Here is a 13,769-nt window from a genome sequence, read left to right on the forward strand (position 1 = left end):
AGGGAGTAGTATCCAGAAAGGGCTAGGTACGTAGTTTTTTTCCACAGCTCAATAAAATAAAAAATAGGTTTTTATTAGGGAAATAAAAAACAGGTTTTTTCAGCTAAAATAAAAAATAGGTATGTGCTAGTTTTTTTTTGAGAGAGAGCTATTTTTTTTTCTTAGACGAGGTACGTAGAGTTCTGGCCCAAAGTATATTGGGCCTGGCCCAAAATAGATTGACTCCAATGATTAAAAAGGGACCAAAAGAGTGCTACTGTACTCTGCAGCCCAACAAAGCTGTCTCGGTTCTCTCTCTCTGAAAAAAACAAAAAGACTAACCATCTCAGTGCTGTACGACGACGACGCGTGGCGGTCGGCGGCAGCTCAGTGGCGCGGTGGCTCCGGCCGTCGGCTGCGGTGTGCGGAGGCGCCGAGGAGGATCGAGGAGAAGCAGCGTCGATGCGGTCGCGACGGAGCGCGCGAGTGGGGTCGGCGCTGGAGCCGCTCGGATGCCGGCTCCGTCGGCCCAATCGACGGCGACCGGATCTAAGCGGCGCCCGCACGCCGCCGAGGGTGAACAAGAAGCCGAAGCGAGGAGCCGAGCCTCCCCGAGCCCAAGCCTCCCTCGTGTCTACTCTAGCGTCCAGGTAGCGCGCCAAAAAGGGCTTCAGGCAGATCTGCTCCAGGTACCACCCGCCCAACCAAAGCCTCTTTTTACCGCAGCCATCGTCAGTATAAAAATGTGAGATGCCATTATCCTTTTTAGACTTCAAACAGGAAGTTCAAGATGGGGATAAAAGGTGAAATGCTACACTTTAAAAAAATTAGAGCAAGTGATAAGGGTGATGGAATATTTTGGGTGGAATAAATCGACGAATTCGGATTGAGAAAAGGGAATAAAGGGGCACCAATAGTGCTCTGCATGTCTAGAACCTGGAGCTTGATAAAAATGTCCTTGTCTTTCAAACAAAACCATTTTTTCCTAAGCAATCTCCCAGTGCTCCCAGGTATATTGTCTTGTGCAGTGCCGGATTTTTCTTTTGTCACCGGATAGTATCCGTAGCTGTCAAAGCACTGCTTGCTACGCGGAGTTTCCGCTGCATGGGATGAAAATCTGTATATGCCGTAGCACGTGCTTTGCACATGAGCTTCCTCTGAGGGAACAAAGGAAGGAATAGTATTCTTTGGGGACACGGGGAACAATCTTTGCAAATCATAATTGAATTGGAATTTTAAGCTTAGAATCCTTTGCCTTTTTGAGAAAGCAGAGTACCGTTTTAGTTGTAGTATGGACTGAACTTCACCTTCACCAGATCAGTACCCATTCACAGGAAAGATTTATTAGATTAGATTTTCACCAGTTGGTCATTGATTTGATTTGCCCGTCGACATCCCATGGTTGGATCGACAACGAACATTGTTTAGTGCAAACAGTATTTGCAACCGGTAACGTCTTTACCTTTGCACTTCAGTGTGGAGTTGATTCCTCTGCAAACCAGCAGCGGGAGAAGCATCGACTCAACCTTGCTCTTGCCCTGCCGTTTATAGCACTAAAGCATCCAGGTCAGAAAACCAAAGCTGTATGGTAGATGGTAACTGACCGATTCTCTTCGTTGAAAAGGGAACACCTTGCTGATGTGTCTACACTTGATTAATGTTTTGATATTTTTTGATGGTGGTCAATCTGGCTAGTGTGGACGCTTGTTCCAATGATCTGCAACAGATCGGTTTCCACAATATGCCACACAGAGGAGCAATTGCCGCATAAATAAATATGTTAAATTGCATGAAAGTATGTTTATTCTAGATTAGATTGTGAAAAACCCAAATGAACTTGTAAGTTAGTAGTAGAACTGCCCAGTTGTTGGAAATCTGTAAATACAGTGTGCCTTGGTGAAAAACATACTCCTTTTTTAGATACGGAAATCCTTATCACCAAACTTCTATCATTTATATTCATATATTACGCTGCAGGTCTTACTTGGTCTCTGAGAAACAGGGTTATTCATGTTTCTTCTACTCACGTTTGAGTTCCTGATGACAACAGAGGGAAAGGAACAGACATACTTAGGGTAGTCCCGACAGATCCTTTTCATGCAAATAAAACAGTACGGACAGCTGACTAGAAGTGAACATGGAACCTCTTGAATTATTGCGTAAAGGTGTGATTTGGGAGAATATATGTTGATCAGAATAGGTTTTGTGAATGTCTGTAGGTAATGCACGTATGCAGAGAATCGATTCTGAAGTGGCTATATATATTTAACCCCAATAATACAATCTGCCCCTGGCATATAATGCCACTTCCAACTTTAGTACTATCTTTGGGAGGTTGCACAACATCTAGAATGGACAAGACATACAAACTCTTTATTAAATTAAATTAGTAAAAGGTAAAATGTTAACTGAAGAGAATTAGCTTTACCTATTTTCTTTTCCAGTCTGGAGTTTCAGCTCCATGCAGCCATGGCTCCACCCTCTAGCGCTGTTTGATGCAGATAGGTCCAGATAGGAATGTCTGCTACTTTCTTAATTTTTAGTTGTGTGATAAGGTTTTCAATCATGCTTTGCCTTGTTTATCGTGCCTTTCCAATAATATTTTTGTGTGTTGATGCTGTAGAGAAATATTAGAGGGAGTTTGTAGGAAGAGTGTTATGATTAGTACTCCATCTTCACCAAGCAATTTTGTAATGGACAGTGATACAAACCCTGATGAAGCATCCAAGGGTTATTGAGTTTTGAGTTATGGCTCCATGGAGCCAAGAAACTTTTTCCTTTTCTTGTTCACTGTTTTCGCTTGAAATAATAAGCCTACTAAGTCCTGAGCTACTAGTATCTTCATTGAACTGTTAATTGTCACCATGAATCTTGTAGACCATTTTCTTAAAAGTTACATGCATCTATTTTGGCCTTTCCACTTTTCCAGTTATTTTTCTGCCTACCATTGTGCACTACAGAACAGAGGATGACAAATATCCAGCATATTGTACTTTTCTCGCAGGAAAATATATTGTTATACACAGCTGCACGCTTAATCAGGGATGCCCATACAGGAAGCCGGTAACGAAGCTAGAAGCACATTTACTCTGTAATTGATCTAGAGCACATTTACTCTGTAATGGATTTACACATGTAACAGTATGATTCCATGGATACAACACTTACAAGATTTGCATTGAGCCTGTATGTATAATAAGGGGAATACATATGAGAAAGGCTAATTTAAACAATTCATTTAAGCTGAAATTTTAGCCAGCATTTTTACTACAAAACTATATTTACATTTTCTGTACAGTTGAATTTATTCAAATTCGTTTATGAACTTTTATTTTCCTCACTTTAATTGTAATTGCCGGCCTCGTTTTTTTTATCTGCCTTTCTTTTTCGTTCTTACAGTTACTGAAGTAATGTGGCATTTTGGTCTAAGGTGGGGGCACTAGGATTTTCTATTAGCCACACAAAGTGTGCATAACTGCTAGATCTGCACCTCCCCAGGTACATATTGTGGAAGAATAAAAATCTAAAGAATATATCCTTTGATCCTAATTCCTCACACCATTGTCCAGGGATAAATTAAAAGACCTTAAACTAACAATTTCTCTGAAAAAAGAGAGAAAAGGTGGCCAGTAATATATAGCAGAAAACAAGTTACTGATCAGGCTATATTATTGTGCTGAATTTGTTGCTCTTGAATCTTGTAATATTCATGGTGTCGATTCAGTCTCGAGCTATTTTTATGGTCCAACTAATCAACTGTGTTTGTACTCCCTCCGTTCCTAAATATTTGTCTTTTTAGAGATTTCAAATGGACTACCACATACGGATGTATATGGACATATTTTAGAGTGTAGATTCACTCATTTTTGCTCCGTATGCAGTCACTTGTTGAAATCTTTAGAAAGACAAATATTTGGAAACGGAGGGAGTAGTATTTAAGTAACTCTTTAAGCAACATGCATGAAAGACTGGTTTATACTTGCATGCCCGGTAGACACCATTCTTACTCTGCATTTGCCTGCCTGCACATTTACAACTGAACTGCTGTAGCCCTAGCTTGAAATTTAGATCATAATTATAAAACCAGTGAGGTGTCCGTGCCAATGAAAAGTTGATTTGTGCGTATATACACAAAACATTTGCCTGAATTACCTTAATCAAATTATGTTACTGAGACAACTATTTGATTTTTGGAGTAGTTAATTATAGCGCAATTACATTTATGTTTGGAAGAATCAGTTAGTACACATTCAGAAGTAATATACCGCGGGGTAGACTCAGGATGTAACACTAAAATTCTCCTATCTTTGGCACCACTTTTCTGTTGCATTGTGGTCTTTCTTGGTTCTCCCTGTCCTTTTTTCTCCATTCACCCTTCAATCCGGATAGCTCAGTTAGAAAGGCTAGGTCAGAGCATCTCTGTGCCTCCAAAGCCGCCCTGGATTCGCAATTATTGAGGCGCCTCCACTATAAAAAGGCAACCATCCACAAGAAGTAAGAACACAGCGAGCAAGCAAGCAAAGCACACAACAAGGACAAGACAGCAGCTGAGAACCCTAGTACTGAACCAAAAGCCTTCACAGGGTATGTGACCCTTCCCGTTTTTCTCTTGTTCTTTTGGACGATTTGTTTAAGACCAAGTTCCTTTATTGTTCTTCCGGCTCATCTATCAGACTGGGACCATTTGCCTATGTAATCTTCTTGAAAAAGGCCATATACTCTTATTCTTGTTCTTAATCTACTAATAGTTGCTCAAAAAGTATTTGTGCAAGCGTAAGTGTGATGCATGTGATGTGCATAAGATTTTAAATCCTAGCTAAACAGATTCAATTGGTTCTTTCATAGATTAAACTGACTAGTTTTGTTTTCGTTATTTTTATTGGCTAATTAGCATGTTCTCTCTTTGCATAGCGTTTTGCTTGCCTTGTATTTTCCACCTTTTTGGGGCACCATCTAAAAATATTATCTTATGTATCTACATGTGCAAATGATAGAGATGGAGCACCGACTTAGCCTAATTTAGTTAAGGCGACCTTGATTTTGTTTCTCTGCTGCCTTGTCTAGCCTGTACAATATTCCTCCTTTTAGTTTGTGTTTACATGGGCTATGTGCAGTACGAGCATCTTAAGTACATGTGTTCTCATTCTTGGTTTTCTAGCTCATAATCACATTGGCCCAGGACATATTCCCATACATATAATTACCACAGTACTATGGTTCTGTAATATCTCTATGCTCATACTAAACATATATGGAGCAATGAGCTAATAATTAGTAGTACTTCAGGTATAACTTATGTCTAGTTCTTTTCTTCCCTTTTTGTCACTAACTTGTTGACGCATCCATGCATGCATGTATACAGGGCTTACTGCGAATGAACACCCAGAGGAAGCCTGGAGACTGGAACTGCAACTCGTGCCAGCACCTCAACTTCAGCCGCCGTGACTTCTGTCAGCGCTGCCGTGCCACGCGCTCGGATCTGCAGCTCGGAGACGGCCGCTGTATAGGTGGTGTGCTGACCTCCCTGGACGTTCGCCCAGGTGACTGGTACTGCAATTGCGGCTACCACAACTTCGCCAGCCGCTCCAGCTGCCTCAAGTGTGGCACCATCGTGAGGGACTTCCCCGCAGGCCAGGGTGGCACTGGCGCTGCTGAGAGCGGTGGAGTTCGTGCTGGGTGGAAAACTGGTGACTGGATATGCACAAGGTGAGCTATAGCTTCGCTTCAAACATAGATGTCATCCTTATAACCTGTATGTATCCTTTATCCTGATATATCTTATGCATGGCAAGAAACAGTAGCATGCAGGCCTACATATTTTGAGATGAAAGTTAACTGAATAACAAAACTTATAGAACATTCTCTTGTGGAATAGTTTTTGAATCATGTTTTGACACAAAACTATTTGTGTCTGTCTATTTCTTCCAGGCCTGGCTGTAATGTGCACAATTTTGCAAGCAGAATTGAGTGCTATCATTGCAATGCACCTAGGGAAGCAGGTATATTGTCTTCAATTTGCAACTTATATGTTCTTTTGGTGCCTTGATGTACAACTACTCTTTGATCAAATACATGCATGTTTTCGAACCTGCATGCAACACTCAATGCAAAAGAGCTAAAAAAAAACTGTTTGACAACAGTTAATTGTGGTAAAAAATTACTTGTAGCTGTCTAATCAAGCAACCCCGAAACCATTTGTTTGCACTGCAATTTGCAAACCTTCATCCAATATCTATTCTCTGTGCCCTAAAATGGAACCGTTCTGTTGTACCAAAATAAACAGGCACCGGGAAGTAAGGATCAACCATGCCGACCGAGATCGAGAGGCGTGACGCGATGGCTTAGGACGAGACCAACCATTGTCACACTCGCAAGCTGCGATCCAGGAAGAATAAAACTACAGAGTAGTATATATGATGTATTGCCACCTGTTATACTACTACAACCGTTGCATGGTTGCGAGGGCAGGAGAAGTTCCCTTAGCTTCCAGAATGTAACGCGTGCATGGTATCGTCGCGCCTCGTTTACGTTGGTCGAGGCGTCGCTCATATTGTACGGTTTGGATTACTTGAATAAATATTCTTAACCATCCTTATATGTATTGTGTAACTGTTGATACGCTTGTGTTTCTGTTTCCTTTCCTCTCTGTTACTTGCCTGGATTTTTCGATGACATCATGTTGTTTCTGAAACCTAGACGTAGAGAAAAAATTCCGAAGCCGGGCATGGATGATCCCTTCTCGAAATTTTAGCTAAATCACATCTTTTATGTTTCGGAAACTTGTGAAAAATAATCCATGCATGTCCATTGTAAATATTGGTAGGAAGATATGTCCATTGGCAACTGGCGCAAAATTCATATATTGCCTAGCTTGCTAGAGTTTGAAAGCAACATCATATGGGTTTAGAGTTTGAAACCTGGACGTGAAAACTTCTATGTATGATCATTTATATGGGTGTGACCAGGCTTGTTAAAACGCCTGTTTCATCCATGATTCTAGTTGAATTCTCAGGATTGACATACAAATTTGCATACTACGTTTCCTTTCCTCTAAGCCTCATGTTTTCTAGAACTCAAGAGGAACATTTTTTTTTTCAATTCTTTGTTCCTCAATCTACTTCGAGATTAGAACTCATTTCATCCTGTGTAAAACTAATGACTATCCAAATCCTTCCATCAAAAGCCAGTGGTCTAGGTGCTTTGTCCAAGATTTGCAAGTTCGTCTGGGTACATTAATATCTTCTGTTCTTATACATGAAGCTTAGAGCATGGTTAATAATATCGGGCCTGCTAAAAATCAGTTGACTGAGATTTAACGAAGTCTCAGTCGACCATGCAACATTTTTTTGACCGTATGCAGCATTTTTTCATACCGGTTGCAACATTTGTTTTGTTGGTTGAAGCATGTCATCCCTCCTCAGTTGTAGCACGTCATCGCACCGGTTGCAACATCCTTCGTTGACGGTTGTAGCATTTTAGTTAGAACAGTTGTAGCATTTGTTGTTGTTGCTTGCAATACCATCGCAACATTTTTCGTCGCCGTTTGTAGCATATAGATGTGCGCTTGTAGCAAAAAAAAAAACGCTGACGTCACTCGACTGAGACTTTGTTAAGTCTCAGCCGACTGAGTTCTAGACACACCCTAATAATATAGCCAGTAGCTGGCTATATAAAACTGTCATTAAAAACTAACAATATCATTCACTCAGGGCACCTCTAGCCGATCCCATAAATAATAGAGGAGTAAACCTTACTAGAGTATATTTACTTCCCTAAAGAAATGTTGTTCCTAGCCGAACTCCCAAATTTAGTGGAGTAAAACAAAATCAATGCAAATCCAGTGCAAAATAAACGACATTCGGTGCAAATATGGCTACATAAACTTAAATTCGGTGCAGATTTAATATATTACATATAACTTAAACTAGATTCGACATATTAGATAGAAATTTAACCTAATCCAATTCATCATATTCTTTCTCGATCTATTTCCATTCCCTTCTAGACGTGTCGCCGATCATTGGGTCTGGCCCGTCGCTGGAGCCGTCATCGTCATCGTCATGGTCGTTGTCGTCGCCTTCGCCTTCGTCGTCTTCATTGCTGCATAGGTCGATGACTTCGGTCCCCTCTGTCGCGTACTGCATGTAGAGCCGTCATTCAGCCTCTACGCGCTCCGGGGAGCGCTGGCGGAGCTCAGCCATGTACTCCCTCCGTCCGCGAATAAGTGTACTTCTAGCTTTTATCTTAAGTCAAAGTTTTAAAATTTTGACCAACTTTATAGGGAAAAGTAGCAGAATTTATGACACTAAATTAGTATCACTAGATTCGTTTTGAAATGTATTTTCATAATATATCAATTTGATATTATATATGTTACTACTTTTTTGTATATAGTTGGTCAAAGTTTTAAAACTTTGACTTAGGATAAAAACTAGAAGTACACTTATTCGTGGACGGAGGGAGTATGCCTCATCGGCGGCCTCAACTGCGAGCGGCTCGCGCGCCGCCCCGTCCTCCCACCTCTCACGTGTGTAGGCCACCAGATTGTCCATTGGTGCGCAGGCGATAGATATCCATCATGGAAATTGCAATGGCCGGCAGCGCTGTAGAGGTGGGCTGACTTGATTCCGTATGCACGCGCCGCCGCGTCCGCCGAGTGGAAGGAGACCAGCCAATGGGTCTTCCCGTTGTCGCGTCATAGATTTCCGCCACCCATGTCCCCCATTGGCGCTGTCGCGTCCGCCGAGTGGACAGAAACTAGCCATTGGGTCTTCCCGGTATCGCGGTCATAGATTTCCGTGATTCATGTCCCCCATTGGCGCTAGCGCAAGCCGTGGTACCTCGGCTTGGGCGGTGCCGCGGGAGGAGGAGGCACCGTCGGCACAGGAGGACGAGGAGTAGGAGGAGGAGGTGGAACCGCGGCGTCGATCCGCCGGCCACATGCTGCGAATCAGCGGCGGCCTTTGATCCGGCCATGTCGCTTGTGGGGGCGGCGCGGTGTGGCAGTGGCGTGCATAGGGCGGCGACGAAGGAGGATTGAGCAGCGTGTGGGAGAGGGAAAGGGAGAGGGGAAGATTTTTACTCCTTGGTCGAGCGGGCGAGTATTTTTACTCTTCGACCGCCGCTCGGAGTAAAATTTATACTCCATTGTACGTTTTAGAAGATCGGCTAGGTCCAGTTTAGAGGAATAAACCGGGACTTCTACTCCTCTAACCGGATTTAGGTGATTAATGAGAGATGCATTCATACAATAGAGTTGACTATAAGGTTGGCTCTTAGGTTAGTTTTTTGTTTCATTTTCTCTCTTTCTCATTTACTTATCTTATTACTTAGGAGGACATGTGGAAGCCGGCTCTTGCATCAGAGCGTACTCCCTTCCATAGTTCCATTTTGGTTGTCTATCTTTTTAACATAAACAAAAATGCCATGTAAGCAGTCTTATGTCCCACTATTATACTTGCGCGTAGGATTAACACGATGAGTTAGCCTTAGGGAGTCTCCGCTCTACCCCTCCTATAATCCTTTGTTCCTCCTAATTTCTGCAGCTCTTTCACACACCTTTTCTTCTGTGATCCGTCATTGTCACCTTGCTGTCGTCGTTGCTATACTGATTGGTCGACTACCCTCTTCTTTTCCTCTGTCACGCCATTTCTCCTCTTTATAGAACATCGGTTAGTCGATCATGCATTTTGACAAAGGAACCATCATTTCGAAATTAGATCTTCATTTATAACTACTTCCTCCGTCTAGAAATACTTGTGCGGAGAAGAAGAGAGTATATGAAACAAAAATTTGAAGTGCAGGGGCACGTGTAGGTGTGAAAATGCTTTGGGTGGAGGTATGTGTGCGGTAGGTGGCCCCACATGGCATAGACATGTGTCGCTTCATTCCCAGCTACCTCTAATCCGTACCCAACAACCTTCGCCGGCGAGGCAGAGCGCCACCAACCAACCCGGGCTGCCGCCGGCCCGCCGTGCCCCCCTCGCCATGTCCATCCACCTCCGCGCCCACGCCTTCGCGGCCAACCCGCTGCGCGGCCTCGCCGGCACGCGCTCCTCCGGTGCCGTCTCCCCCTCCGCGGCCGCCGAGGCCCTCCGCGCCCTCCTCGACGGCGCCGACGCCGCCGCCGGACACCACCTCTCCAGGGTCCTCCCGTTCCGCCGCGGCCGCCCCCTCGCGCGCTCCCCGGACCCTCCTGCTTCCTCGTCCTCGTCCCCCGCGCCGCCGCCGGCCTGGCGCCTCGCGTGGCTCCCGCCCTCGCGCGTCCCCGGCGTCCCCTCGGACGTCTTCGTGTTCCTGGGCTCCCACGGCGGCGAGGGGGGCGGCGAGGAGGCCGCCGCGTACTGGGCCGTCGACGTCAGCGAGGTGGAGGGCGCCAGGTTCGGCGGCGCGGGGGAGGAGTCGGCGTTCGTCGACTTGAGGACGCTCATGGTGGCCGCCGACTGGAGGGACAAGGACGCCATGGGGGAGCTCGCCGTCGCCGGCCACGTACGTGCCTGCCATTTTCTACTTTTGGTTATTTCCAACTAGTATTTTCTCAAGCAAATTCCCCACTGATACTGAAACATTTCTGTGATTCGGGAAATGCCAAATGATTTGCTTGATTTGATTCCTGATGCGGGCAGGCTCGAGCGCTGCTAGAATGGCACAACACGGCGAAATTCTGCGGAGCGTGCGGGGCAAAGGCAGTTCCTACCGAAGCCGGGACGCGGAAGCAGTGCAGCAACGAGTCCTGCAAGAAGAGGATATACCCGCGAGTTGACCCCGTATGATCTGTGCTCTGTTACTGACTGGCCTCTCCTAGTGTTTGCAGCTGCCTGTGGCTTGTGCTGGTTTGCGTTCACTGTCTCCTTAAGCCATTTTGTTGTATTTGCAGGTTGTGATTATGTTGGTCATTGATAAACAAAATGACCGCGCTCTCTTAAGCCGGCAGTCAAGATTTGTGCCCCGGATGTGGAGTTGTCTTGCTGGTTTTATAGAGGTGCGAGTTACTTCTTCTCTTTTGCATATCGTTATGTGCTCAGTTGCACTTGCATCCTTTGTTCTCTTAAATTTTCATGAGCTGCTTTTGGGTTGAATGAGGAGGGGCAGACTAAGAATATCTTGGTGTACTAACAGGGGTACAAAAAGTTGCTGTCAGCCTGTCACCCCCTGTTTGTACTAATAGGAGTACATAAGAAGTTCAGTGAACTAATAGCTTTCTTATACAACATGTTCCTCTGTATCCTGCTTAGATCTTGTAACAAGTTAGCATTGTCACGTTAGTCATGCTTACAGAGGGGTTAATTGAAGCACTTACTAAGCAGAAGAACTTGAATTTGATTTAAAATACCTGACGTAAATCTCAGTTACACGGATAGGAGTAATACCCCATCAACACACTATATTCTGACTTTGTGACTTGGAAATTGACACTCGGTGTTGTGCCAAGCATGATTATTTTCAAAATTTTGCTCCGGCCTGTTTGACATCCAGTAGTCGTTATTAGTGGACAATGAAGAACTTAGAGATCCAGTTTCTTTTAATACACAGTAATGCTTTCAGTTGATCATCTGAGCATGGGCTACATAAGCTATCTTTGAATTCAGTAAGGTTGTAATAGCCTCATTGTTGTAAGCCTGTAACCACTAAAGTTCGGTGTAGCTTCCATAAGTAGAATGGATGAATGAATAAATTGAAAAGTTTGAAAGAAATCCTTGTTCTTGGTTTATTTTGTCCCAAGGTTATTAAGCGCAGTGCAATTTGCAGTGTGTAGGGTTAGCTAACAAGTTCACCGTCCTCTTGCCGTACACTGTAAGAAGCTTATGCTCACTGCAGCTGTTCTGTTTGTAGCCAGGGGAAAGCTTGGAAGAGGCAGTGAGAAGGGAAACATGGGAAGAAACTGGGATCGAAGTTGGGCAAGTCATTTACCACAGTTCTCAACCATGGCCTGGTAAGCTAGTCTTTTCGTTGCCTGTTTACTATTTTCCAATGGAAACCTGTGATAATACATTAATAGTGGGATATGTCAAGTGTGTAGACATGTAGTTACCGTGTCAAAACTTACATAAGTACTTGTATATTTGAAGAACTATTTTAAGTCATCAGTTGAAACTAGTATGTTTTCACTCAATGTTTTTGTGTGCCAAGTCTGACAGTTCTCATGTTGCATATGTTTTTTTCAGTTGGGCCAAATACCATGCCATGCCAGCTGATGGTGGGTTTCTTTGCTTATGCTAAATCATTGGACATACATGTTGATAAAAAAGAGCTTGAAGGTAATTTTTCACATGAATAACATGCTGATCTATTAGCCTTTCCTGCCGCTACTGGTTCATCTCATCATTTCCCATGTCACAGTTTCTCTTTCGTTATTTTCCTCTTGTGTAAGATATCTACAAGAATATATATAGATGAAACTTCTATTATAGATCAAATGCTGCAAAACCCAAACTTATATTTCAGTTTCAGGAAAAGTGTTTTAGAAATCAACTGCATGATACTCCTGGGCGCGTAGCTCTCATCTCAAGTGCCAGATTGGTCTTCATCCTTTTCTTATTTTGCCGTACACACGCAGATGCCCAGTGGCACAGCCGTGAGGACGTCAAGAAGGCGCTAACGTTTGCCGAGTACGAGAAAGCCCAGAGATCAAGCGCGCTCAAGGTCAAGCAGATATGCAAGGGCGCCGAGAGAGGGCAGAGCACCTCCTCCGACCTCAGGGTGGAGAGCGAGGAACCCGCTCCGATGTTCGTCCCCGGGCCCTACGCCATTGCTCACCACCTCATATCGTCGTGGGCCTTCGAAGGGGCGCCGAAGGTGCCCAGCTCCTTCTCCAACCTATGATGAGCCTGGACCATACTACTTCGTCTTCCGATTTACGGAAGGGGATGTTTGTATAGCACACTGAAACATTGTAGGCGCACGCCATGTACTATTTCTTACACTGTCGATAGCTACAGTAGATATGTTGTTGCTCATTGCTGGTGGTTGTAACAGAAGGGCAGAAGAGGACCGGGGAGAGTTTTGCAAGATCGGCGTCGTGGATATATTGACGGTTATTGGTGATTTGATTTCAAGTGTATGATGTATAAGAACTTGCACGGATGTGCTTGCATAGAGACATATACAAACTGAAGATGAAGTTGCTATTTTTTTTCCTTGAGAACTATACTAGATGAAGTAGCTATGTTTTTTTTAGTGGATGTTATTTATTTATTTTTTGAGTACAAGTTTATTTTTTGAGTCTATTTTGAGGACAAGATGAGGTTGAACTCTGATCGATCCACGATTTTGTTTTTTTTAAGGGTTGATCGATCCACGAATGACACGTCATTCTGATCATCGTGGATGGGAACGGTGCGATAGGATGTCTGGCCCAACTTGAAACACGGCCCAACGGGCTGATCAAAACCTAATAACCCAATCTCACTGGCCCTCCGAATCCCGGTAGAAAACGGACCCGCACCCGTCCGTCTGGCCCCCAAAATTAACAGCGTCCGTCCTTTGCCCCTACCCTCCTCGATCGCCTCTCTGCAATCGATCAAATCAGATCAGATCGATCGAACGAACCTCCTCGCCGTCTGCCGACTGCCGCCGCCGCTCGCCGCCGGGAGGAGGAGGAGGAGGTGCGGGCAGGGCCGGGGGATGTGTAATTGTAGGAGGAACAAGAGGTGTCTGCAGGGCCGGAGGATGTGTGATTGTAGGAGCAGCGGGAGGTGCTGGCGGGGCAGGAGGTGCCGGGGGTGCAGGCGGGGCCGGAGGATGTGTAATTATAGGAGGAGCAGGATGTTTGACTGTAGGAGCAGAAGGAG

At 44.4% G+C, this 13,769-nt stretch overlaps 2 protein-coding genes across 19 annotated transcripts; both read left to right on the forward strand.

Moving 5' to 3' along the window:
• Positions 1–263: 263 nt before the first annotated feature.
• On the forward strand, positions 264–6,574 carry LOC123088025 (uncharacterized RNA-binding protein C17H9.04c). Of its 18 annotated transcripts, XM_044510169.1 has the most exons (7): positions 265–668; positions 2,984–3,042; positions 3,379–3,477; positions 4,374–4,563; positions 5,342–5,685; positions 5,908–5,978; positions 6,263–6,574. In XM_044510169.1, exons 5-7 carry the CDS (start codon positions 5,354–5,356, stop codon positions 6,274–6,276), a joined length of 417 nt encoding a protein of 138 aa, XP_044366104.1. In that variant the 5' UTR covers positions 265–668; positions 2,984–3,042; positions 3,379–3,477; positions 4,374–4,563; positions 5,342–5,353; the 3' UTR covers positions 6,277–6,574. The 18 variants fall into 18 exon arrangements, 16 of the variants coding, with proteins under 16 accessions (XP_044366106.1, XP_044366107.1, XP_044366104.1 ...); XM_044510164.1 differs by having other exon boundaries at positions 265–3,070; positions 3,549–4,563; XM_044510166.1 differs by having other exon boundaries at positions 265–3,070.
• A 3,225-nt stretch (positions 6,575–9,799) lies between these two features.
• LOC123088027 (nudix hydrolase 19, chloroplastic) lies at positions 9,800–13,115 on the forward strand. Its single transcript, XM_044510173.1, has 6 exons — positions 9,800–10,467; positions 10,605–10,745; positions 10,856–10,960; positions 11,812–11,911; positions 12,144–12,236; positions 12,536–13,115. The coding sequence occupies exons 1-6, from the start codon at positions 9,820–9,822 to the stop codon at positions 12,799–12,801; spliced, it is 1,353 nt and encodes a 450-aa protein (XP_044366108.1). The 5' UTR covers positions 9,800–9,819; the 3' UTR covers positions 12,802–13,115.
• Positions 13,116–13,769: the final 654 nt, after the last annotated feature.

This window comes from Triticum aestivum, chromosome 4A (assembly GCF_018294505.1).
Source record: "Triticum aestivum cultivar Chinese Spring chromosome 4A, IWGSC CS RefSeq v2.1, whole genome shotgun sequence".
Lineage (NCBI taxonomy): Eukaryota > Viridiplantae > Streptophyta > Magnoliopsida > Poales > Poaceae > Triticum > Triticum aestivum.